This window comes from Arvicola amphibius, chromosome 14, assembly GCF_903992535.2.
Source record: "Arvicola amphibius chromosome 14, mArvAmp1.2, whole genome shotgun sequence".
NCBI classification, from domain to species: Eukaryota; Metazoa; Chordata; class Mammalia; order Rodentia; family Cricetidae; genus Arvicola; species Arvicola amphibius.
This window is the reverse complement of record NC_052060.1, coordinates 9,402,520-9,430,218: the sequence shown is the minus strand read 5'-3', so window position 1 is coordinate 9,430,218 and position 27,699 is coordinate 9,402,520. Positions and strand designations below refer to the sequence as shown.

Here is a 27,699-nt window from a genome sequence, read left to right as displayed (position 1 = left end):
GATGCGTGCGCACCTTCATCTTGGGGCGGGGCAGAGGGTGGGGTCAGAGTCGTGGTGTGAGCGAGGCTCGGGGTCCCAGGCTCTAGTAGCTAGACGTCTAGACGCTTTCGGAGGCACAACTACTTTAGAAAGGCCGAACCTGAGGTCTTATGCCCTAGGTACGGAATTAGAATCTGCACTTTAACAAGATCACAGCCAACTACTTGGCCGCGGTACAGAGCGGAGCCACGTTCTGATGGTTTCATAGTCTGCTTACAACTTTGCGGAGCAACCTCTTTTTAATTGTCCCAAGAGGTAGTGAAATAAAGAGTGGGACCGAGAATTGACTAGACGCCTGAAGTGTGACTGGCAGGTGCTGCAGAAGGCTTGCTTATATGTGGAGCCCAACTTATCATAATGGTGTTTTCTCTTAACTGTGAATGTGTGAATTGAACGCATTCAGTTCATGATGGCGTTTAGCCCAGGAGGCAACCCGAGGAGTTGAGAGAGCACGGTAGGCTGGGAGTATACCGTTGGACTAGCGATTTGAAACCAGTAGACTAAAAAGTGAAGACCAAGCGGGCTGTTGGAGGGCACAGGCATAGCCTAGTGAGCTGAGGAGAAGTGGTTTGGGAGAGCAGGACGCCTGGCACTGAGATTTCATGGGCCCTGCAGTCATTAGCACTGGCAGTATCCTCAACAAATCAAGGCTATAGATTGGTGAGGCGAGGTAGACCAGAAAGCCATCTGAGTAAGAAAGTCATAGGGAGGCCTGGAGAGATGGCTCAGTGATTAAGAGGACCCAAGTTTGGTTCCCTGCACCGACATGGTGGCTTCTGAGGGACTTGACATCTTCTGATGCACATCCAAACATGCAGGCACGACACTCATATACAGATAAAATTAAAAGAAGTCAAAATAATCATAGAATTGAATAGTGAGGTGGCCGTGAGTTCTGGAGGTCTACCTTAACATCCATTTCTCTCCTCCTTAAAAAAGCATTGACTTCAAACTTGGGATGCTGTCCATCTCCAGTATTTCCCCCAGAGATGTATTTCTTAGCGTCCCCAGTACGTAGATGGGTGGAAGTGATATGTAGAACTGTTAAGTCTTTCTCCATTTCTCTATCCTTGTGTATAGGATTCTATAGAATAGCTAGCGCACCAGCAACCACTGTGAACCACGAGGCAGCTAGAATCAGTGGGATGGAAAAACTATGCAACTAGCAAATCATCTCATAAAAGATGTCTACCTCCAGACATTTTCGTTTTTGTGAGAGGAAAATAAATGTCAATCATGTTAGGCTACGGTTGTCTACTGCTTTTCTATTAAATGTAGCCGGGCCTAATCCTAGTTAGTACATTTGTATTGGTGAAGTACTACTGATTACACAGATTTTAAAATCACCTTCAGGAACAACTGTGTCTAAAGACAGAAGCATTGCGCTGGCCACGAAAGTCTTCACTGAATGAAGGGGAATAAATGGGTCTATAAATAGTTACAACCAGAAGGGGTACTGGGAGCTTCACCAGAGCTGGCAAGCAGGGGAAAGCAAAAAGAAATAGCAACAGGATCTGGGTATTGTGAGAATGGAGGGAGAGATAAGCCATGCTTTTTCTGTGCTAAGATCTAGACTCCTAAAGAGCCACTTGCCTGAGGAAATAAGTTGTCTACCAACACCTGTTTGAAACCATACCGTGCTACAGGAATACACTTTTTACTTTATAAGTAATCAGACTTATCATAGTTGGGAAGGTAGTGCAATCTTTTAATACGGCCAGAAGAGCAAAATGTGTACATGGATGAATCAGTACATGTTCTTCAGGAACTACACTTTGTAGCTCAATATTCTGTTCTGGTCTTGCCTTCAGCTTGGTTTAGAAACCAATGATGATTTGTAGTTTTAAACATTCTAAGTGGAATGATAGAGTCAAATCAATTTAAAATGACATGATTTGAAAGAAGCCTGTGGTATTACTGATGATAAGGAGAGACAACATTCCCAGAGGCGCAGTTCTTCAGTATCTTTCTTTACGAGCTAAACGAGAGGAATTTTTACATTGAAAAGAAGAAAAGCTCAGAGGCAGGGCTTCAGTGTATTTTCGAACAAAAGCAGTCTTCATATTAAAAGAAAATCTCAGATCCATTTTAATAATGAGAGACCATTTCAAAAGGATTAGGGAAGGAAAAAGACCCCAGGAACCATACCAGGGCTCAGTGCTGAAGTTCACAGAATGTACATCATGAAAAATGTTAGGCAGCTGTCCAAATACATGCAAAATTAGGAAAGAGTTTGAATTCTTACATATTTGCTTCTGTAAATTTGTGTTATTCTAATGCTGCTCTTCGAGCTGCTCAAACTTATCCCCTCCTTCAGTGATTGACAGCAGTCCATTTAGAGACACACTACACAGCAGTTGTTTCTGAAGATACCTATGCCCAGGAAGTCAGGAAGTTCAGTGGTCCTGATAGTGTTGTGATCTAGCTGCCCTCACTCGCCCTGACTGACAGCGGAACTTCCTTGTGGTCTGTAATTGACAAGGATGTTTGTGTTCTTTCTGGTCTGAGGTTTTCCACAGAAGCAGTGGATGTATAAAAGGCTCAGGACAAAATAGAGATTGCTGTTCTTCTACCTGAAAAGAAGCCTCCATGTCTTAATCCCGGCACCCTCCCCCTCATCCCCCCCCCCAGTCTCGGCATCCAGGCTGTGCATATAAGCTGATGCTTCTTAACTTCTGAAGTTCAGTTCTGTCGTGGGATATTTGTACACTGTGTGAAGATGCTGTGATTGGTGTAATAATAATAATAATAATAATAATGCTGCTAACAGACCAATAGCTAGGCAGGAGGTAGAGGGTAGAGGCTGGACTTCCCGGCAGAGAGAGAGAAACTGGGAGGAGGAATCTAGTTGCACGATTTTACTAGCAGACTCAGAGGGAGTCGGGTGTGCTGTACTAAAAAGAGGTAACGGAGCCATGTGTCAGAAAAAAGAATTTTTAAAAATGGGTTAATTATGTTGGGGGAATGCCTGAGCTAAGGCTAAGTCTTCCTAATTAATAATAAGTCTCTGAGTCCTTATTTGCGGGCTGGTGGTCCAAAGGTAGCCCGACAAGACAGCTTGCCACACAGTTCATTTCCTGTTTTTCTGAATGACGCTGTAGCACACAAGAACTGGTCTAGAAAGAATGCCCTAGTTAATATTAATGTCAGTAAAAATTAATTCTAACTTCTGACACAAATGACCTCATTGACTCTTACTGTGTAGACTCTGAAGGAAGGAGAGGGTGGAGGTGGGGTACTAATCATACTGGCAGACCCCACCTCAGCAGCTGGCTGTCACTTACTTTCTCAGCTAAAGTCTTACTAGATCCTAATAAAGGCACTTACACATCAAGCCAAGACAGCTAAGCAAAACCCCCAAATTCTTCAACCAACCTATTGGAAGATGCCAAATTCTTTCAATGACTTAAATGAATGAGCAATTTCTTTCCTTGTTTTGTGTTTTGTTTTTGCCATTTGAGGCAAGTTCTCACTACGCAAACCTAGTTGGCCCGAAACTCACTATTTAGACTAGGCTGGTCTTGAACTTGTGATGAGCCTTTGCCTGGAACTCCTAAGTTCTGGAATTCCAGGTATGTGGCACTGTGCTCGGTCTAGTAGTTTCTTTATTAAAGAAAGCAGAAGTAGGGGATAGGGAGGTGGCTTGGGGAGAGGTCTTGTTCATGAAAGCAAGAGGACCCGAGTCAAATTCCCAGTACCCATATTAAAGATGGGCCTATTCAGTTATAATATTGAAAACAAAAATTAACCATCTGGTCGGTAGTGAATTTTATCAGGAGAAGAACTCCATGGAGTCATTTATTAGATTGACTTGGGAATGCCAGCTTAATTCATATATATCAATGAGTATTTATTAAGCATGTGCTACGCATCAGAACTTGGCTAAAGACATGTTTTCCATTTTGCCATTCAATGCCCTCACTGTATTAATCATGAAGTTAGGAGTTTCTCGCAATCTGCATCCAGCCCTCAGCACTAAATGATTAATTTTTTTATTTTTATTTTTTTTTTTTGGTTTTTCGAGACAGGGTTTCTCTGTAGCTTTGGAGCCTGTCCTGGATAAATGATTAATTCTTGCTGAATTGTCTTCTTCAGGAATTCCTGAGATAGACATGTTGGCTTTGGTTACAATGTCAAGTTGTAACCAGTTTGTGCTTGATAATAAGAGCAGTCTTTTTCAAGATGTATTATTACAAACTGAAGTCTAGGTATACAAGGTTAGACATACAGTAGTCAAGTTTTAAAAGATTTCTGCTAATGACATATGAAAGATGATGAAAGAGGACCTGACTTCATCGCCTGGGAATTTCCAGAAGGAAAAAGTGGAGGCTCAAGAGAGGAAGGAAGATGAATTGATAAATGAAACCACAGCATTGCAGAAGGAAAACCAAGGTAGGTAGGTAGGTAGGTAGGTAGATAGATAGATAGATAGATAGATTGATAGATAGATGATAGATAGATGATAGATAGAGAGAGAGGTAGGTAGGTAGGTAGAGAGATAGATAGAGAGAGAGAGAGGTAGGTAGGTAGGTAGATAGATAGATGATAGATAGATATGAGAGAGAGAGAGAGATTTCTGAGTAGAAGGAAGCTGAGTCTTCAGTCTTGTCAGGTTGAAGGTGTTGCTAGATAAGGCTTTCCAGAGAATGCCAGAAGACTAACACGACCACATCTAAAAATAAGCCAGGAGAAGAGCAAAGAAAGCAACAGCTAGCACGAAGACACGCACTGTCATTAGTGAAGCCCCAGAATCGCTCTTTTCAACCTTTCTCGTCATCAGAGGCTTTCTTACACGATCTCCGGTTGTAAGTATAGTTTGCCGAGCTCTAGCCCATTTCCCAGGGCCCTGTAGGCGATACTGGACTGGAGTACAGGGTCCCAGTAGTAACTGCAGTGCCAGCCTGGGGTCAGTGAAGGCCAGAGACAGAAGATTGGGCCTCACACCCAACAACTCTGCAATCTCTTCCATGGTGTCTATGTAGTCTCCCTGGATGGTGTGACGCTGGCTGGTCACATACCTAAAGCAAAGAAGACAGACGCTCAGGCTATCAGCAGTTCTGGCAAAGTTCCAGTCAACTAACCAGCCAATCTGTGCTTTATGAGTGTCTATTTGTGGGCTTGATATTGTGCTAAGAGCTGTGGAATTAGGCAGACCTTATGTTACCTTCCTTAAGGACCTTAGAGTGCACTAGACTGCTGCAGGAATAACTGATCACACCATCAACCCCAAATTTGGGTTTGCATTAATTAAAAAAAAACTGTCAACCTTGGGTCAGGAGGCAGAGCTAGTAGCTAGTTGACAGAAAGTCATCATAGTCAGAGGGAGTCTAGAAAATGAATAGAGATGCACAAAAAGTTGGAGGGAGGGACTCTGAGTGTGGTCGTCCTTTTTGGTTTGGAGTGATGGAAGGGACACTCTTTATGAGACACAAGTGAAGAGGGAAGGTCACTTAGTTACTTCTCAATCTCTCTGAGCTAGCAGGTTTTCACCCTGGCCTCTGACTCCTGACTCTGAACTTTCTATGACCTCTTACCTCCTGTAGTAAACAACTTGTTTTTCTATGCTTGCAGCTACTCTGAGCACAGAACCCTCTCAAGTTCTTGAAAACATGAAAGTGGTTTCTGGTGGGCTTGCAGGAGAAAATCCCCAGGGTTTGGCCATTAGTCAAGGAGAGCACTATATAAACTATCTGGGAACATAATAAAATTGGCATTCTTGCTTCAAGAGTGACCCATGTTTCTGTGTGTTCTTTACTCCCCCAGACCCTTGCCCAAGCACGGTTCTTGGTGGTGCAGGCGGCACACCTTTATCGCTAAATAGAACAATATATTTGGTGGCAGCAGCAGGAGACAGATCTAACAGGACAGAAAAGTTCTGGCTGCCTGAGAATCCGGCCAGTAACTGCAGAGCTGCTATAGTTATTGGCTAAAGCAGCAGTAGATTCAGGTGCAGCTGCTGAAAACAAGACTGGACTCTTTAACACATAGACACAATGCTCAAGAAGGTCAGATGTGTATAAGGCTTCAGGCTGGATGCAAAATGGGCATGTAGGTAGTTAAGAGAGCTAGGGCTGACAAATACTTAAAAAATAAAGCCGAAGAGAGAACAAAGGAAGTTTGTAAGTAAGGCAAACAGCAGAGTGAAGGTGGGGGGGAGGGAATGGGCACAGAATATAGGCATACTGATGTGGGATTTCCTTCTGTATGCTGTGATTACCATTGGTTAATAAAGGAACTGCTTTGGGTCTATAGCAGAGCTATAGGAAAGCAAAGCTAGACAGGGAAAACTAAACTGAATGCTGGGAAAAAGAAGGGCAGAGTCAGAAACCATGTAGCCCTGCCAGAGACAGACACTGGTTGGAATCTTGCCGGTAAGCCACAGCCATGTGGTGATACACAAATTACTAGAAATGGGTTAAATTAAGATATACAGGTTAGCCAATAAGAAGTTAGCAATGGGCCAAGCAATGTTTTAAATAATATAGTTTCTGTGTGGTTATTTTGGTTCTGGGCAACCGGGATGAACAAGTGGCCTCCTCCTACAGCATACAATATCTGGGTATTACCTGCAGCAGTGGGAAAGGCAAGCCTGGCAGAGCCAGGGGATGCAATGTTATGTGATATGAAAGCCACCAAGTTCCTTGAGCATGGGATCCTCAGTTAGTGGCGGTGCACAGAATAGGGCTTCTCTATACCAATGTCGATTTAGGAATCTCGAGAAGCTGAGAGAGGATGGCATCCTCCGAGAGTAACTGGTCTTCTGGAGATAGGTGGGATGGTTTACCAAGAGCAGATGTCAAGGGTTAAAGAGTTCTTAGTGGGGGAAACGTAGTAACCAGTGGCATCTGTGTGGACAAAGCGGATCTGGAGAGTGAGTGAAAACCCAGCCTTTTGCTCTGTGATGACTGTAGAATAGTGAGAGAGAGAGAGAGAGAGGGAGAGGGAAAGCTGAGCCGAGCTAGCCAAGATAGAGGAATTCAAAATGAAGGACAGAAACAAATGATACCAAGTAAATTTGCGTAGAGCTGATGAGAGATGGCAGAGGGGCTCTCAGATGATGATCACTGAGATGAGACTGGATTTTGGAAGAGAGGAGACAGGGAAGAACTTGCAAACTCGGTTTCCTGGGTGTTCCAGTGGCTCTGACTTCGTAAGCATGTATTCACTTACACCACAGTTGGAGGTAAGCGCTGCTGTAGCATTCACAAAGGTTCAAGAGAAGGAAATCACCAATGCCTCCTTGCAGGGTTGTCACAAGGGGTAAATCATCTCCATGCACATGAAATGCTAAAGATGGGCACAAAGCTGACCGTCGGTATAAGTTAAATGACATCCCTGGGGACTGCGCACAGTCAGAAGGTCTTTATAGAGATTAGGAAGCTGAAGAAATGAGCGTAGGGAAGTTGAAATAAACTAGTTTTGTGCCCCACAAAAGGGAGAGAAAACACTCCAAGAAGGAGTAGTAGTCCTCTCAGTAGTGCGAGGACAGAGCGGAGCCGGAGGTAAGCTGTGAAAGACCTCCAAGAGAGCAGCTTCAGGGGTTCCCTGAGTTATAGTGCAGGGGCTTGGGGGAGGAGCAAAGGATGAGCGCCCGGGACTCAGCAACTCCACCCCTGGACTTCAGCTGCAAACAGGAGAAAACAAAGCATACGGGAGAAAGCCGTTAAAGAGGGAGAAACATCCTCATCAGTAATATACCTGATGCTATGTTTTTTCCCTACTGAACGTCTTGTATGCCCTAAACATAGGCTTTAAACATGTCCCATCAGCATCTCTCTCCTTCCTAGTCCACATGGAAACCGCAGGTGCTATATTATTATACTGATACCACAGTATAATAGAAATCCTTAAGCCTACACATGAAGGCTAATAATAGCACAATATTGTTCTTACTGAGAAATACATAGAGAAAGCATTCAAATGTGTGCCTGGGAGAATTTCTTACCTTTTTTCCATTTCCTCTCGACTCTTATTTATTTCTTCTAGCATTTCCCTTTGTGAGGGTAACTGCTTTAGCCCTAAAGACAAAAAATTAAAACTAGAAGAGTTAATTACTTCCGAATGAGGAATAATGCTAATAACAATATCACACTGTGGATAATTAAAAGAATTACAGGGTCTAAGAAGACATTATAAAATGTATTCAGTCCTACCACTACCAAAATACCATGGTAAAAGTTGAGCATCCTAAATCTGGAAGTCAGAAATTTGGAAATGCTCCCAAATACAAACTTCTTTTGAATATTGAAGAAGATGCCATAATTTAAAAAAATCCACAATGGATAAGTGATGTCATGTAGCAGGTCACATAAAAGGCAGGCACAGCTGTATTAAGTCTTATAAAACAGTTATGTGTAAAGGTATATAGGAAAAAGTTAATTAATTCCATGTTTAGATTTCGGTCTCAGTCCAGAGAGAACCCATTACATGAATCTGAAGCCTGGAACACTCTGGTCCTCAGCATTTCGGATCCCCTTTCATAAGAACCCTTTCATTCTCTGTATACTTTTGTGTATCACTTATTCTATTATGCCCTGGCCTTGCAAGATATTTTTTAATTATTTCTTTTATTTTTGAGATTATAATACAATTACATTTCCCCCCTCCCTTCAAACCCTCTCATACACCTCTTTCACAATGTATGACCTTTTTCTCATGTATTATTACGTGCACAGATGTATATGCATATATTCCTAAATATAACCTGTTCAGTCTGTATAATGTTAATTGTATGTATACGTTTTCACGTCTGACCATTTGATATTGCATAACCAATTGGTGTGCTCTTTCCTGGGGAAGACTGTATCTCCTGCTCTCAGTATTTCTTAGTTGCCTATAGCTCTTTGCGTAGGGCTGAGGTCTTCTGGTCATTTCCCCGCCCACTTAGGCATGTCTGTTGTTTTACTTGTTAGGTTTGTGTCTAGTCAGTCATGCTGGTGAGACTTTATGGGCATAGTTTCTGACATTACCAGGAGACACAGTCTCACAGAAAACACCTTGATCCTCTGGCTATTACAATTTATCCAACCCAAGTGTTCCCTGAGCCTTCGATATGGAAGTTCTTTTGTAGCTGTATCCACTGGGACTGGGCCCCACAACTCTGTATTTCCTTGGAAGTTATTTACTTTTCTCTGACTTCCAACTGATCCCTTAGTGTGGTCTTTCAGTAGGGAGATAATATATAGATATGAGCAAATAAAAAATATCTCAAAAGCCTAAAAAGGAATGAGGCACAACATAGAAGTCCACAGGAGTGGGATGCAGTTCTGCATTGGTATCTTGATAACAAAGAGGTTTTATGTTTCAGAGGAAGAAGGAAGTGAAAGACCCAACATGCTATTTTATGCTAACGTCCCATGGAAGGTAACCCTCACCACCTACATTCTGTTATTTGATAAGAGTTGAAGGTAAGGCCATGGGCAACCCATAATCCTCAAACTTCACAAGTAAATTTAAGCTCTCACATGCAAACTGTTCCAAGAGTAAGAATTTAACACCAATGAGACCAACTAGACGAAGTCCAATTAGTATTTAAGCCAAAATAACTACAGATCAGCCAACCTTCTTCACAGGTAAATGGGCACTAGGCGCTGCTCCATAACACCCAGTAACTCTCCCATAGTCTTCTCTAAATATGGGACACAGATACTGAGTATTCAGACAGAACCGCCCCTGTCTTCCATGTGTCGCCTCATTTGAGTCACTGGAATTATCCCTTACAGATCCACGAGGACACACTGTAAATGCTTCATGCTTCCATCACAGGTCCTTGGGATGCTCAAGAACATGCAGATTGATTTCCAAGTTGTTTCTCATGATGAACCCAAAAGTTTTACTTTTAGTAACTAAACACATTATGAAGGGAGAGGTTTATTTCTTGACTGAGAGACAGCCAGTTTGTTTTTTAAAAAATCCCATAGATACGAAAGACAAAGATGTGGAGAATAGTCTAATGCAGGGCTTCCTTGATTCATCACCTCTATTTTTAGAGCATTCCCATCTTTAAACATAATTGTAAAAATCCTATTTAAATGTTGCTGGTCCAGTGTTCTCTAACAGTATATGACCCACTGTATAGAACTGGAAGAAATTAAGAAATGATAGAAATTGGAAATTTTTTTGATTAACCATATGCCATGAGAATTATTCAGCAGGGAGAGAAAGCTGTAATTCCAACAAAAATTCTGAATATTTTAAACTAAACAGTGATGGTAATAAATGATACTATTATAACCATATAAAGAACTTTAGTGGTTTTTCTCTGCCTGTGCTCCATCACAGCATCCTCCACGTAACATATAGCCAATCGCCACCCAGCCACTGGCTCCTTTTTCTATTTTCTCACTATTTCAGAGGCCATCTGTCTCATGTTGAAATGGTACTGCCTGACAGAAAAATAATGTTTTTCCAGTTGTTGTTGTTAAATTGATACTATACAGCCTTCAAGCTCTCAATCCACGGCTCTGGTTTGATCTTTCAAAGCAATACTGAATAAATCTAATTCTTCCATAGGCCATCCATTTGACTATTTAAAGGGAAAACTTTCACTCTGTCTCATTAGTATTCAGATAGGTTGTTTCCAAATCCCTTAAGTCATTTTATTCTATGTGTATGATTGTCTGTCTGTCTGTGCACCCTATGCATGCCCAGTGCCCCTGGAGATCGGGCATCAGATCCCCTGAAAATGGAGTTATGGATGGTAGCAAGCCACCATGTTGATCAATGAACTGGGGTCGTCTGTAAGAGTAACAGACACCTTTAACTGTTGAGACATCACTCCAGTACCCGCCCCCTGGGCGCTCCCAACTTAAGTCATTGTTATCTCTTCTCCTGTTCATTACATTCTTTCATGTTTTCCCCCACAAGTTTATCATCAGGTATGTCTCCTAATCAGCTTAGAAAAGGGCAGTTATGTTATTCTCAGACATTCTGACTCCACAATGATGTTGAATTTAAGGGGTCTTCAAGAAGGTTCGTCACACTGTCGACTCATACCGAGTCTATATCCTAAACTCTGAAGGGTTTTTACACACAGCTGAAGCTGAAAGAGGGGTATAAGAGGAAGAAATTGGGAATTTGAGAAATTAAATACTCCACATACTAGATGACTCTAAGCATCTCTTAATATATGGCTGAAATTAAGCCATGATAGTCTATATTTGACTTTATTTCTAATGAAAGAACCATTTACTGCCACAAATACATAGCAGCTGCTTACAATCTCGATGAGTAGAGTCTAGTCCCCAGTGTACACTGGAGTTACCTGGAGGACCTTTATCTCAAAGCTCTTAAGCCAAACCCACCTCTGAATTGAGTACTTCCGGCAATGGGATTAAAATGCATGCTTATTTAAGAAAAATTACTGATGTGTTTTTTTGACATATGTCTATGGTTACACATTACTACTATAGATTCATTAAAATAAATTTTCCGGCACTAGCTTTGCTCCAGGCACTGTTACCCTATAGGTTTAAAAGCACTTGCATAAATATAGCTGAAACATTTCACCTAGCTGTCAATGTATATCATCACTCACCTTTGAACACTTGAGTGGCCCAGCGTCCTTGGAGCTCTGAAATAGGCATAATAGCCCCCAAGGGCTGGATTAATCCGATGATTGCGAGAGTTGGCTTTTCCAGGTTAGGCGGGAAGACCTTTTTATACAAGGACACCCTGTTTTTGACAACTTTGACAGAATCTTCAAGAAAAGGAAAGGAAAAATTGTAGCCTGTGGCAAAGATGACTACATCGATGTCATCCTCCCGGGAGTCATCCTCAAATATGGCAGCTGTCTCCGTGAATTCCTTCACGTTCCCTTTCACCTTCACCAAGCCAGAGATGATGCGGTTTGGCAGTTCGTCATTGACTGTTGGATGCTGACTCAGAGCTCTGTGAGTGGTAAGACAGACAAAGAACCAAGGTGAGAGTCAAGAAGAAGGGGAGAAAGGAATCAGCACATGAGTATGATCGTGCTCCGGCGGTAAAACATGCCAGTGTTTAACCCCTTCTATCTGGCCAAAGACGCTGATAAAGGTCTACCTCATACCAGCTTAGCACAGATCAGGACCTCGGGGCCTGGAAGGCTCAGAAAGGAAGGGTACTGCAGGAATGAAGGGCAGAGAGTTTTATCTGAGGAGCACATATGTGGTTTCTTAGGTAATAGCCATGTTCTGCGGCATGGTAAGGGTACTGACCAGGTTTCAGGCAGCTCTCAAGAACTGGCGGAAATAGATCATGAATATTATGTTCAGTTCTCGTTCCAAAGGCTCAAGAGATAGACTTAAATCATAGTTTTTCAAACCACAAACAAATTGCATATGTATAGCAGCATATAATCTATGTAGAGGAAGCTTTTATGTGCATTAAATTCCTTGATTCTCTGACTTTATAAAGGAAGTATAGCAGGCGTCATTACCCATGACTTAGAGATGAGGAAACGGGCCTGGAGAGTTGAGTGACTTCCTAATATTACACACCCTAGGATCTTAGAATGTTTGTCAAAGTAGCTTTCTACACTTCTGATGGGGTATGTAGTGTCCCCTGGGAACAGTATGGGGTAGGGTGCCAGATCCCTGCTTCCAGCTTCTTGAGTCCTTTTAAAAAGACCAGTTTTGTTACAGTTAACTTGCATGGATTTTAACCTTTATGTAGATTCCTTTCTACATTCGAACCTCATGATTTCATTCTCTTTTTCCAAACTGGTCCCTATCTGATGTAGTTTGAATAGAATTAGCCCCCAGAAGATCATAGGGAGTGGCACTATTAGGAGGTGTGGCCTTGTTGGAGGAAGCATATCACCATAAGGGCGGGCTTTAAGGTCTCCTATGCTCATGCTATTCCCAGTGTCTCAGTTCACTTCCTGTTGTCTTCAGCTCAGGATGTAGGACTCTCAGCTCCTTCTCCAGCACCATGTCTGCCTGCTCTCTGCCATGTTGCACCATGATAATAAATTAAGCCTCAGAAAATGTAAGCCACCCCAATTAAATGTTTTTCCTTTATAAGAGTTGCCATGGTCGTGGTATCTCTTCACAGCAATAGATATCCTAACTAGACACTATCTTTTATCTCTAAACCAGACATCCACACAATTATGCAAACCACAAAACTATTAATCCCATATCTGCCTATACCTCCACTGGGCAGTTTTTTCCTTCTCTCACCTGGAACATTACAGTTCTCTGAATACTGCCATCTCATCAGCTTTCCACACCATTTTCACAATGGACATTTTTAAAAGATTTATTTGTTTATTATTTACATAGTGCTCTGCCTGCACATGTATGCCTGCACTCCAGAAGAGGGCACTAGATCTCATTACAGATGGTTGTGAGCCACCATGTGGCTAGTGGGAATTGAACTCATGACCTCTGGAAGAGCAGTCAGTGCTCTTAACCTCTGAGCCATCTCTCCATCCCAGAAAGGACATTCTTAAAGACATTATTATGGTATCTGCTTCTTAATAGTTTTTAATTATATATATATATATGTGTGTGTGTGTGTGTGTGTGTGTGTGTGTGTGTGTGTAGAGGCCAGAGGCATTGGATCCTCTGGAGCTGACAGTACAAAGGGTTATGAGCCTCTGATGTGGGTGCTGGGAACTGAACCCAAGTCCTGTGCAAGGGCAGCAAGAGCTCTTAACCCCTGAATCATCTTTTGGCAGCATCGCTTAAAATATCTGAATGGCTTTGCACTGACTTCATTCTAAACTTTGGTTAGCAGACCATATAAAAGTGTTCATGGAAGCCGGGCGGTGGTGGCGCACGCCTTTAATCCCAGCACTCGGGAGGCAGAGGCAGGCGGATCTCTGTGAGTTCGAGACCAGCCCGGTCTACAAGAGCTAGTTCCAGGACAGGCTCCAAAGCTACAGAGAAACCCTGTCTCGAAAAACAAAAAACAAAAAAAAACCAAACAAACAAACAAAAAAAAGTGTTCATGGCTCATGAATCTGAGTCTACCCAACATACTATAATAAAGGAAAAGCCATTATACAAGTCAGAATTTAGAGATGATCTATAAAACAATACTTTGTATGGTTTTTTTTTTTTAGAAAGGTCTATGTTAAGAAAAAGAGAACAGGAATATTATTTCAGGTTAAGAGTGATTATAACTATATGACAGATTATAGTAATGTGAGTGACACATTTTTGACAGGATAAAAAAAAGCTTCAAAATATTGTTGGAAAAACTGTTGAAACTTTAATATGTCAATATTTTTGGACATATTTATCAATCTTAAATTTCCTGACTGTGATACTCGTGTATGGGTATACCAAAGAGTGTTCGCTTTCTTATGTGGTATATGCTGAAATATTTTAGGTAACATGTTTTAATGATTACAGTTTACTCTCACGAGGCTAAAAATATGCACCTAAGTATGTGTGTATGCTGTCTGGATGTGTACCTATTGATATTTCAAGAGGGGACAAAAAAAAAAGCAAATACAGAAAACTGTTCAAATACTTAAATCTAGGTAAGAGGTACTTGGGTAGACTTTGTGTTGTTTGCTAATTGTGCAACTTTTCTGTAGCTCTGACACTTAAACAAAAAGGAAACATGGGGGAAACAATGAAACGAGTTTCATCCTCTGCTCCTGTCACAGCCCCTGCTTTGCTGTTGTCCCCACTCCCCCCATAGTACAGCTCTGGAGATCAAACGCACTCTCCCTCGCAGTAGGTGTGTGATCTACTACAAAGCGGTATCCTCAACTGCTTCACCTTTTCTCATTAAGCTGCCCAGGCTGGCTGACCTTGAACTAGAAGTCATCCTGCCTCCGCCTCCCCAGCAGCTAGGATTGGAATCCTGCACCATCAGATCTGCCTCTGTGTGAATTTCTAAAAATCATATTTGTTGTTTTTCTTATTAATGTTTTTAAGGGGACATCCATTTTCCAGAATTTGTCATTTCTTTTTTGGGTTGACCTTGGACAAGTTACTTTGATACTATAATATTCATTTTTTTTAAAAAAAAATAGTCCTAGAAAATGGGCATTAAAACTAGACCAGCCTACAGTTGTCATTGCAAGGTTTGAGGGAGAGCACGGGATTCACTTAGCTCTACGATTATAGAAAGTCTTCCAGAGGGCAAGGTGTCACCATCTGTATCCCTGTTACTGTGCTGCCTTTCCCCTCTGGACTTCACACCCAGTGTGAAGAACGCCTGGCTCACAGCAGGCTTGCTGGCTGGCTGGACAAGCGATGCACTGACCTCTACTGCTGTGTCTTTGCTCTTGATGAGTGCATATGTAAAGAACGGATACCGCGAGACACCAGTTACCATCCCGAAGGATGATCAGCTGAAAACCCACAGACTAACAATCTGGAAAACAGACTGCTGATTCTATGGGTGTCTTAATATCGGGGTAAAGGTACTTCTCCTATGTGCCCATGTCAGCAATGGTCATTTGTGTGCCTTGGCCATCTCCAGCCCCTCTCCCATCCTGGGAACATACCTGTGTTTGGGCTTCAGGCCAAACATTTCATGATTAAACCTTTGGTTCATCTGTCTTTCCAAATATCCATTTTTTATCGATGAACTGCAGATCTTTGACAAATAGTAGGTAAGTCGAGAAGAGATTAGCATATCGATCGGATATCCATGTTTCCCCACGCGGTTCAGGACCCAAGTTCCTCTCCTGGTACTGAGGAAGACCTGGGATATGGGAAACACCGTTTTGAGCAGTATAACTCACAGCTCTTCCAAAGCAGCCCCATGCTTTTGTACTCCTCTTACCCCACACAAAGCAAATAATTGTAAAAGTTAAGTTCCAACTGTGGCGATACACAGATTGCTAGAAATGGGTTAAATTCAGGGCCAAGCAGTGATTTAATTAATACAGTATCTGTGTGGTTATTTTGGGGCTAAGCAGCCAGGAACTAACTAGCACCCTCCTTACTAAACAAATGCACACACACAGAGACAGACAGATTGATATACACATGCGTGTGCGCGTGCACACACACAGTATAATAAAAAGTCTTTAAAGAGCATTATGTCAAACTTCCTTGATACAATGAAATTCCTAGGTTCATTTGAAAATTTTGATTTCTAGGTTTTATATATTCAGCATCAACCCTAAAGCTGCAACTTGCCGTGAACAAGCCCCATGTGTTTGCTGTTGGCCTGGGAGGGCCATGTGTAGGTCTCTGTGTTCATTCCTGGATCTTCTTCCTTGGTAAGAGTGAAGCAAAAACCAATTATTGATGCATACCTGCTTGGCTGTGTGGCTGATCTCGACAGCCAGATCCCCTCCAGAATTCCCAATGCCAATTATAATGACTCTCTTCCCAGTGAATTCTACTGGGTTCTTATAGTCTCGGCTGTGAAAGTACTTTCCTTTGAACTTTTCAATTCCTACAAGAGAAAAGAAAATAATTATCAGGGGATGGTTTGTATGAGGACATTATCTGCCAAATCCCATGTTTTGCTTCTTTTGTGGTGCTTAAAGCTTAAACTTAGATTTCCCACATTCTCCCTTTATTGAGCAGCTCTCTAACCTTTCTCAATATGTTTGCTCCTTTGCTTCTCTCATTGCCTTTTGGATTTCCCCATCATAAATAATTTGCATTTTGAATTTGCAGACACAATTCCAGACAGGCTCAGAAAGCCTCCACTACCCTTTCTCTTTTCATTGCTACATTTGTTTTAAAAAAATATTTTTACTTCTTTTTTTAAAAGATTTATTTATTTATTATATATAAAGTATTCTGTCTGCATGTATGCCTGCAGGCCAGAAGAGGGCATCAAATCTCATTACAGATGGTTATGAGCCACCATATGGTTGCTGGGAATTGAACTCAGGACCTCTGGAAGAGCAGCCAGTTCTCTTAACCACTGAACCATCTCTCCAGCCCTCACTCCCACATTTTTATGTGTGTATAGGGCATATGTAGAATATATTTTTGAAGGTAAAAGTCCAGAAACATGAAATGAAATGCTTTAAGCTTTCACTTCATTTTTAGAAATTCAATATTTCTGTTTTTTTTCCTTCTTCTTCAGTTGATGAAAAATCTCTAATTCCAGCTAGTACTAATCAAGAACTCTAGATTTTCTTTAGGTCCTGAGGAAAACACAGTCCAGTCATGTGCTGTTTGGCGGGAACATAATCATTCTAGAAACATGTTGAAATTAGATTTCATCACCGGACAGACACGATACACACCTAGATGGCACACATCAATAGAAAGACACAATAAGCATGAGTGTGGGAGGCTGTGGCTGCCATAATATGGCCTATGACTCTATAACACACTTTTTAAATGCAAGAAGAATCACAGCAAGTACAGTACAGTAAGTGCAGGACAAGTAAGTTGCTCATTGTCTAGTGTTACGCATATAACAGGCCTACAAGCTATAATCTTAAGCAACTTGACAGTAGAGCAGGTTGGTCTACACCACACCCTACCAACAGCACTTGGGGCTTCAGCGTCACAGTGGCTAAGCCCTTTCAAAACCACAGAACTCTGCACCTCCGTCACAATATTATGGGACTACCATGGCATAGGTCAATGCCAAACAATGACATCTGTGGCTCATGATGATACACAGACCTCCTCTAGCCTTTCAAACTGTCACCGTGTCCACTTCCAAAATGGCAGCAATACACATTGCCCTGACATCCTCAGGGGAATGTATTTAATTAGGGCAAGACCTTATTTTTAAGAATCGCTCAGCTCGTGCCCCTCCCACTCCTCCTCAGGGGTCAGGTAACAGTCATGGCGGCATTATCTTCCCTCGTGGTAGGTTACTCACCAGGAAAGCTTTCCAAGGGTAGGTGAGCATCTGTGTGATGGCCCGTGCAAACCAGGACTCCATCGAAGACATCCGCCTGCTTTTTCCCTCCACATTCAGTGGTCACCATCCATTGGCCTGAAGTAGAGAAGTCAGGTTGCTTCTTCACGCTGCACACTGTGGTCTAGAAAGGGACAGGGAACTGTAACCATCGTCTATAGAGTATATGTCTTCCCTGACACAACTCCCTGCAGAGTAGTACAAAAGGGACTGTCACAGGCTCCATCACTGATAGGGCTTCCGAAGGGATATTTGATTCACATACTCAGATATTAACAGGGCAGGCTATAAAATTGGATAAGCAATCGAATGCTTCCAGAACAAATACAGATTGCTAGGTGTCTTCGTCTGTGTCCTATTGTTCCGCAGTACCTGAATAAAACCAGAGGCTTCTCCCAGGCATTAGTGACATAGGCACAAACGATCCATTCCTCCTCCATCCCTTGATATTCCCCACCACCATGTCTGTTTATCCCAGTCCTGTTTGCAGTGGCTGACCTTGAACATATGACTCAGATACAGATCTCCCTCTCTATCGGGAACATAACATAACTCTAATGGCCCTCATTGTCTGAAATGGAGTCTTTCTCTGCCTTCTACAGCTGTTCATTTCACGAGAGACTCTAAAGAGGCTATGAGATGCGGTAATTGGCGGGATAATTTTTAACTTTGTAGAATAAATAAATCAATAAGCAAATATGGGTTACTCTGCACAACATAACAAAAATGGTGTGCATCTGGAGCCGTGGGCAAGCTGTCTTAGCGGACTGAAAGAGATCCCGCCAAGCCCTGACATCTTGAACTACACCAAGTTCTCTCTGTCACGAGCATTTACACAGGTCAGTGCTTCTGCTTGGATCACACCTTCGTTCCGTCTTCTCTTGGCCGATCCCTCTTCACCCCTGGAGACACAGTCCGGATAGAATCTGTTCTGTGACAAACTTCCCAGCAGTCTTGTGTGTCCTGACGGGCAGCTGTGGGCAGCTCTCCTCAGCGTGTGCCGCCTTTGTTGTGCCCCTTCATCTTTAGCAATTCTATAGATCATACAATTTTTCTCCGCCTCGTTTTTTGTCTCTCCATTTTTTACTGCTCGGTACAGTGTCAAACTTATTCAAGATGTGTCTCTCTTAAACAAAGGACAACCATGGGCTACAAATTCCTGGCTTTGGAAGTTGTTGTTGAATGTTACTTTGGACAGAATAGCGAGGAGACGGTTTGGGCTTTTGCCAGAAGTCATAAATATGTGTTATTTTATGGCTATGATTACAGATTAAAGAGACATGACAGAAAACTTCACAGAAAGAAGGAACCAGGAACTATCTGGGATAATCGTATTGTTTTATAGACAAGAAAATTTATAGAAATTGAAGATGAGAAACTCATTTGTCTAAGAAACTCATTTGCCAAGTTAAGGACCATAATTCAAGGTGTCTTTGGCAAGAATAGAGATACATGCCTATTTCAAGCCAGTCTTGACAGATAACACGGGCAAATGAAGCTTCGTGATTCATTGACCTGACAAATGATTTCGAGCAGGAAGCAAACGAAATCTCTTACCTTGAACTGGATGTATTTTAGTAGGTCAAATTCTTTAGCATACATCCTAAAGTACTCGAGGACCTGAGAGTTGTGCATGAAGTTGGGGTAATGGTCTGGGATGGGGTAGTCGCTGAAACACATCATTTCCTTAGAGGTGTTGATGACCACGGACTTGTAAATGCTGGCCCTTCCTTCCTCACGGCTTTCCTGTGGCAAATAAGACGTTTTTTATGGCAACTTGAGACTCAACCTCATGGTTTGTAAGTAGCCAAGAGCATGGTAAAGTTATCTAAATTATCTGAGTGAAACGGATTTTAACCAACACACACACACACACACACACACACACACACACCACGCACGCACTGCCACATATCCCAATATCTGTCTCCCTTGCAGTCATTTCTTTGCTCTTGAAACTGAATTGTCTTTATAACTTTCTTTTAGCCAGCAGCATAAAGTTGACGCAGAATTCAGTACCTTCCAAGACCAAATCATAAGCAATCTTGCAGTACTTGGTTGAGTCGCTTTGAAAGCTCCCTCTGGTGAGAACCAAAACCCATAGAAGCAGTCCAGCTATCCTGAGACCACTGTCCTGTTAGGAAGCATCAGAGGCCCATGGAGAGAATATCTGAAACTGAGAATTATCCAGCTAGCTCCAATGAACCCCAGCCATCCATACTGAAGTTCTAACTGTGTAAAGAGTCTGTCTCCGCCATCCTCTGATTACAATATGCAAGTCCAAAGTGAGACTGCCCACACACATTGCAGCATCGTCAGAAAACATTCTACCACCTATAAATCAGGTGTGAGGCTGCAGGGGGATCAGCACTTGAGAGCACTGGCTGCTCTGGCAGAGGATCCAGGTTCACTTCCCAGCACTCTCGTGGAAGCTCACAACAATCTGTAACGCCAGTTCCAAAAAACTGGATATCCTCTTCTGGCCTCTGAACACACACATGCGGTGCCAAAGACATCCATTCAGGCAAACCACCCATACACATTCAAAACAAAACAAATGTCAGGTGTGCTGGTGCATGTTTATAATCCCAGCACTGAGGAGGTGGAGATTTCTGGAGTTCGCTAGCCTAACCAGCAAACCAATGTTCCAGTGAGAAACACTGTCTCAAAAATAAATAAACAACAAACAAATAAATAAAAAGGAGGGTGACTTATATATGCATGCACAAACATGTGGATGTGCACACAAACATGCACAAAACATGCATGCATGCATACACAAATGCACACACATACACAAGACCCTACAAATTTTAAATATATGTAAAAATATTGAAAGTGGCCTGCTATAACTTTAAGTGAGAAAGTAATATGTCCCATGAAATTAAATGTACATCCTAATCATTTATATATATATACTTTTTATATAATTATTTGTTATATACTCTCTCCCTTATTTAATGCATATTTTTGAGTACAATGTATTAATTATATATAATTTATGCATATAATTTTAATAAGAAAAATAGTTTAAAAGGTAGGATTTTTTCTTTTGTTTTTATTAAAATATTTGTAAAACACTCATGATAAAGTAAAACTCTCAGCAGACTAGTATAGAAAGACACTTCCTCAAGTCAATAAAAACAATTTAAAACATGCAAGCAGGTAATATTGTGCTTAGTAGTGAGAGACTAAGTGATTTAAGCTTTAAAACATAATTTAACTTTCTTTTGTGTGCACTGATGTGAAGGCATTAGATCCCTTGGAATTAGAGTTACGGACAGCGATAAGCTACCATGTGGGTGCTGGGAATTGAACCCAAGTCCTCTGGAAGAATAGCCAGTGCCCCTAATTGCTGGGTCATCTCCCCAAGTCCCTAAGTATGTTAATTTGATTAAGAACAAGGATGTCCTTTCTTGTCACAGGCAAGCATGTACTGGAAGCCCTATAAGTCATGAAAGAGGAAACAAAAACTAACTTTGTGACCAGTTATGTAGGCATTGATGTAAAAAAAAAAATCCCAAAGAATAATAAAAAAAATAAAACTGCAACTATTGGATTACAGGCAGGTCATACAAAACAAGGTCAACTCCAAGTCACTGCAGCCTAGGGGACGGCTCAGTTTCAGTGCTTATCTTGAAAGCATGGAGACCTAAGTTCAATTCCTGGAACCTACATGAAAAAAATGCCAGGTGTGGTGCCAGGTGTTTGCGATTACAACATCAAAGAGCTGGAAGCAGACGGCCCCCGGGGTCTTGCTGCCCAGCAGCCTTGCTTGCTTAGCAAGTGCAAGGCCAGTGGGAGAAAGAGACCATCTCTCATAAAAGATGGACCATGCCTGAGGAACAAAGCTTAAGTTTGCACACATATGAACCTGCAAATGTGCACACTTGTACATGCATGTGTGCGCGCACACACACACACACACACACACACACACACACACACAGAGAGAGAGAGAGAGAGAGAGAGAGAGAGAGAGAGAGAGAGAGAGAGAGAGAGAGAGGTACACAGTCAGTTACATGACCAGGCTTGGTAGTTCAGACTTGTTAAGCGCAGTACTTGGAAGATGAGCAGAAGAATCCTGGCTACATAAAATAAATATGAGGCCATCCTGGGCTACAGAGAAAGACCCTCAAAAATAAACAAGTAAGTAGACTACTTGTATGCAAGAAATGAGCAGTTGGAATTTTTATCTTTAAAAATACATCATTTACCAGGCCATCCCCCTATTAAATACTTAGGCATAGATCTAACGAAAGATGTATAGATGAATAAACTACAAAATAGAGATAAAGACCGATCAAAGGCTGAAATAAATGAAAGCTGTTGTCTTGGTGGGTTGGAAGAATAAATACTGTTAAGGTGCCTGCTCCCCTGCCTTCCCCTGAAGACACAGCATGGTCCTGGCAGCAACGCAGCAACCAGTGTATAGCTTTCAGCAAATGGATTCTGAAGACTCCTGGAAGTAGCCAACAGTCCTGAGTGTGGCTGGTCATAGTAACTTTCCTCCGAAGGCAGAAATGGGGCTGAACTTCGCAGCGGTCAAGCCCGACACACTCCACTACAAGTTCAGACACAAAGGTTAACACAAACAGTGCAAAGTCACAACAAGAATGATCACACTGAGAACAGGATTTCACCTCGAGGATCGTCCTTTCCAAACGGAAGAACCTCAGGCCGGCTATGAGAAAAATATCAGACTCATTCTAAGGAGATTCTACAAAATACCCGACCAATCCTCCCCAAATCTGCCGAGGATATCAAAACCAAGGAAGCAAAAGTAACGAAGTAAGAAAGCCTAAGAAATCATCATAGCCAAGAGGAGCCCGGAGAGACATGACTATCAAATATTATAGGGGTCCTGGAATAGAAACAAAACAAACAAAACAACAACAACAACAACAACAAAAAACGAACAAAACCAGCAGCAGGAAGAACCAAATAGATCTAAGTGCAGCGTGGGCTTATGGGTACTGACCCGCCAATCATGAAAAATTAGGGTTAAGACGCTAACAATAGGGGAACTAGACAATGTCCCAAGTGGTCACAGATGTGAGCCACGATGCCTTAAGAAAACTTATAAAATTAGTATCAGAAAGTATTAATCTATAACATGAAGGAGGCAATACTAGTTTTGTAGTCTAAACAGAAAAAGAACAGAGATAGCAAAAGACACACGGTGACATCTGAAAGTAGATTTGCATGATAGCTGAAACAAAGAGGAAGAGGAAAGTAGGAGCTGTGGCATCTGAGAATGAAAGAAAATATCCAAACCCAAGGACCCGTCACTGAAAAGGGAACTCTGGTGTTCTTAACAGGGTACTTGCTGCCAAGGGGAGAGCCCGAAGTGCTGGGATCGAGTCTGTATGGGACAGCCACAATTAGCTGATTAACTAACTTAAAGCTGATGGTGTGGAGAGAAGGACAAGACTCCAGATAATAAGCATGGGGGTGGCGATAGATGTCAATAAATAGATTCTCAGGGAATCACTATAATGATTACTAGCCATGTGAAATGTCTAGTAAACCATGAGTGTCCAATATCTCAGCTTCCACAACCGTGTGATGGACAAGTGGGAGAATGAGGGTTCCCAGCTCCTGGAGCATCCCGAGCAGACGCCAGGACAGTATACTCCTCAGGGACTCGTTAGTTTTGAGACAGGATCTTACAATGTATCTCTGACTGTCCTGGATCATCCTATATATACCAGGCTGGCCTTGAACTCACAGAGATCTGCCTGCCTGTGCCTCCTGAGTGCTTGGATCAAAGGTATGGGTCACTGTATTTTAAATGGCCTAGCTAGAATTTAAATTCTCGTTTAGTAGTTTGTTTGTCTATCTATATCAATTCAGAAATCTGCCTGCCTCTGCGTCCTGAGTGCTGGGATGAAGGCTGTGGGCCATTAAGCCTGGCACAGGCACTGATTTAAACATAAGTCTATTAGGAGGCTGATACATGCCGGGTGCCCCGAGCGGCTCTAGAATGTAATCTGAGCCTTGAAGACATGGCTGTTTTGACAGAAGCCAGGGCGTTATGAGCAAACACGGCTGACTGTTGCTCATAAGGTAGTGCAATTCTGCCAAGAGGACAATCAGAAAATACATGATTTTCTGATTAGATCTTTAGAAGATAATGATTTCAAGCCACTTTAGCAACCTAAATCACAAACCAATGTCAGGTTGTTGGATACTCTCCCGGCTTCCTCTGCTCGTGTGTTGGTTTTAGGCTTGCCTGAGAATTACTAATCCTGGCCCTGAAGTTTAGCAGAGGTACTAAGATGCATGTCCAAGTCTAGGCCTGATGGATAATATCTGGCATGCTGCCCTGTGCACCCAGCACTGTCAGAAGCGACCAATTACTCAGTAACTTCCTGTTCACAATAACTTTATACAGTAAGCTCTACGTAAGATCTTTCTTGCAGGAAGAGCAGACACGGAGAAGGTAAGTGATTTCCCCAAAGTCACACTCTTTCTAGATGCTAGACAAAGGCTTTGAAGCTGAAATCGTGCCCTCAAGCTTTTCATCCCATGCCCGAGGCTGATAGAGGAATGGGGGATCTCCTAAAGGCACCCGTTCTCCCTCTCAATAAGGATGAATGCCGAACATAGTGGACGTCTCTCTGCCCAGGGCCGTGATGCAGGGCTGCACTTCTGTTCAACTGAGCGGTGCTATGCAGCTTCTTCTAAGGAGGTGGCTGGCACTGCTGGACTTGGTGAAAAACGAAACACACTCCTGGCACCTCAACACCATTCTGAAAGTGAGTTCAAGATGCAAGCTCAGTGCTTGCCAGTTTGAAAATCACTGAGGGTGGCCGATATTCATTTAATAAGACAGCTCTCACTCCAGCAGAAAGTGGCTTCTTTGGTTCTGTTTGTTTGATTGAGATAGGGGCTCTCTACATAAGCCCTGGCTAGTCTTGAGCTCACTGTGTAGACCAGGCTGACCTCCAGCTCAAAGGGATTGGCCTGCCTCTGCCTCCCTAGTGCTGGGATCAAAGACATCCAGCAATGTGCCCAGCTACTATTTTCAACACATACTAACAACTTGCCCAGTTGTAAAAGCATAGGGTTCAGATGAAACCCAGTGGACTAAAGGAGAGAGGCGGGAGCAAAGTTCGAGGAATTTGACCTTCTCTTCTCAGGTCTTCTAGCAGTAAACCTTTGGCATTTTCTAGAAAAGCCATCTCCCCACCCTCAGGATTAAAAATATATATTATTTCTTTTTATTTTATATGTGTGAGTGCTTTGCCTGCCTGCATGTTTGTGTACTACGTTCACACCCGATGTCTGAGGAGGTCAGAAGAGGTTGTCAGGTCCCCTGAAGCTGGACTTCGGAGCTTGTAAACTGTCATAGAGTTCAGAGCAAGCGCCCTTACCTGCTGCTCCATCTCTCCAGCCCCAGCCCAGGAATTGCTTCTAATAGAAAGGAAGACAGAAAGAATCTCAAGCAGACGGTCGGCTCGTCATCTGCTGTCATGGAAGGCAACTTCTAATGTTTGCAGCTTCTCCACTTCACAGATTGTTTTTTTTTCCCGTTTTTGAATAGCAGGGAAGTTCAGAAACACACAAGCAAACAAAACCATTTTCATGGCGACAGGAAAAGGAAAATAACTGACATTTGTGTTTCATTTTGCAACCAGCCCAGAGAAAGGAACAGGCCTAAAATCTGAGGTGACAGTTGCCAGGGCAGAATTCAGTCACCGTCTTCCTTATTCCGTGTACGGGATTATACACAGGAGTCCTTCAGCAGTAGGGGCTCAGGAGATTTACCTGGAACCTCCACAGTCCTCCGATGTCATCAGACCTTTCAAAGCAGACAGGCTCCAAGCCCTCTTCCAGACAGCACTTGATGCAGGCGAGCCCACTTGCTCCTGATCCAATTACAGCGATCCTTTTCTTGGTCATGGTGAAGCTGGGTCAGCGGCACTTGTCCTAGAGAAGAGAAGAGAGAGAGTGAACACACATCAAGCCACATGGAAGACCTGGGCCATGACACACAAATAAATATAACGAGACATGAGTTTGAGGACCGACCTAGTGGGTCCTCGAGGGGAAGTACAGGCTCAGGGCGCTGCTCAGTGAGCACTGGGCTTTGCTCTCTGGAGAGGGGCAAGGTCTCAGCTAAATACAGCAGTGGCCACTGGGGAGGGGCTGTACCGCCCCACCTCCTATCCCGCCCACCCGAGGGCGTGCACCCTTCTTCTATAAAGGAAAACAGCTCAATGTTTTGGGAAGAAATGAAAACAGTAAACAGAGTAATATTGTATGCGTTTTACTCTTCAGCTTTTCCTTAGTATCCACAAAGGGAGAACGGCCCTCCAGCTCCATCCCTTCCCACTTTTCTTTCTGTGCCTGCTTTCAACTTCCTGCTTTTATTTTAAAGTGATAAAGACCCGCTAAACTCCAGAAGCTAAGCTTGCTCCAAATACTGACAAGAAGAAAGTTCCTTTTCTAGAGTTCCTTCCAACAGGTGCTCTATCCTGGCTCCTTCTCCTCTCCCCACTTCAGAGACCAGTTGATACTACAGTAAGAATTTAAGATTACTGTGTGCGGAGCTGATGCCTGGGGGCGGGGCGAGGGAGCAGGAGGGAGGCGGGGCAGTGACAAGTGTACCTTCCTAGGTAAAGAGGCTTCCAGGTCAGACCCAGAGATCGAAGCACACACACATAATTTCACTTAAATGCATATGTTTTCCTTTTAACGTGATTTCTTTCTAAAAATCCCCACAAGTCATGTATGAAGCCCTGAATCATGATCCGCCTTGTATAACACTACTCCGTGTGTTGACTTTGCTCAAAACGGTTTGGTGCCAGCCAATGTCTGTCTTTGGTTCTGATTTACTGGTCTCTCCCTTCCAGACCAATGGTAACAGTTTTTGAGGATTCGCCAGCCATGGTTTAAATGGCTTATAGGAAATCAATCATGTAATCAGCTCAGCCAACCCAGGAGGCAGGGACTACTATGATCACCTCCAAAGTGCAGTCGGAAAAGAGGCTAAGTAACCTGCTGGAGGCGACCGGCAGAGAAAGGGAGGGAGGCTGGCGACCCAAACCACTCCCCCCCCCCCCCCCCCCCCCCCCCCCCGCCCCCGCCACGCAGCCTAGCTCAAGCCTGGGCTCTCAGCCTCCACACGCTGCTGCCCTTGCCTGAGGCTATTTTCACTTCTTATTTAGCAACTTGTCTTTCAGCCTCCCCCCCCCCCCCCCCACTTCTTTGAAGTCCGTTTTCGCCTAACACCTGCTGGTCCACGTTTGTAAGTCAGTTGAATCGCTTTTTGTAACTTGACTATCACGTGGTTTATTTCAACTGCTTTAAAATGAATTCATAAAATAAGTCATTGATTCGGAGAGTCATTTTGCTGCCTCAGGAAGCCTCCTGCCAAGTATGTGATCTAAATTATATGGAAACATAGCAAACACGCGTGGGGGGAATCCACAAGACTGCACCACATAACAGGAGGATAAAGCCTCCAAGCCTGCTGGGCAGAACTGCCCATGATCAGGGTAGGTGTCGCCCCTCACTGAAGCCTCTCTGGGAATGCTCTCACAGACACACCTAAGGTTGTGCTGCCAATCCCTTAGGTGATTCTAAAGCCAGTCAAGCTGACAATGAAGACTAACCAAAATGAGTGTGTTCAGACTTTCTGCAGAGGTCAAAACAATAGCTTTACCACAGTGAATTATTTTTGTTTCTTTTAAACATTTATTTTTTTATTTATTATGTATACAATGTTCTGTCTGTGTGTATGCCTGCAGGCCAGAAGAAGGCACCAGACCTCATTACAGATAGTTGTGAGCCACCATGTGGTTGCTGGGAATTGAACTCAGGACCTTTGGAAGAGCAGGCAATGCTCTTAACCGCTGAGCCATC

At 42.9% G+C, this 27,699-nt stretch overlaps 1 protein-coding gene across 1 annotated transcript; it reads right to left on the bottom strand.

Annotated features, from left to right (window-relative positions):
• Positions 1 to 2,103: 2,103 nt before the first annotated feature.
• Positions 2,104 to 25,981, bottom strand: Fmo5 (flavin containing dimethylaniline monoxygenase 5). The gene is made up of 9 exons (XM_038310784.2): positions 25,864 to 25,981; positions 25,600 to 25,761; positions 19,384 to 19,572; positions 17,788 to 17,950; positions 16,247 to 16,389; positions 15,488 to 15,687; positions 11,576 to 11,928; positions 7,985 to 8,057; positions 2,104 to 5,057 (listed from the first exon to the last, which is right to left on the bottom strand). The coding sequence occupies exons 2-9, from the start codon at positions 25,732 to 25,734 to the stop codon at positions 4,712 to 4,714; spliced, it is 1,602 nt and encodes a 533-aa protein (XP_038166712.1). The 5' UTR covers positions 25,735 to 25,761; positions 25,864 to 25,981; the 3' UTR covers positions 2,104 to 4,711.
• Positions 25,982 to 27,699: the final 1,718 nt, after the last annotated feature.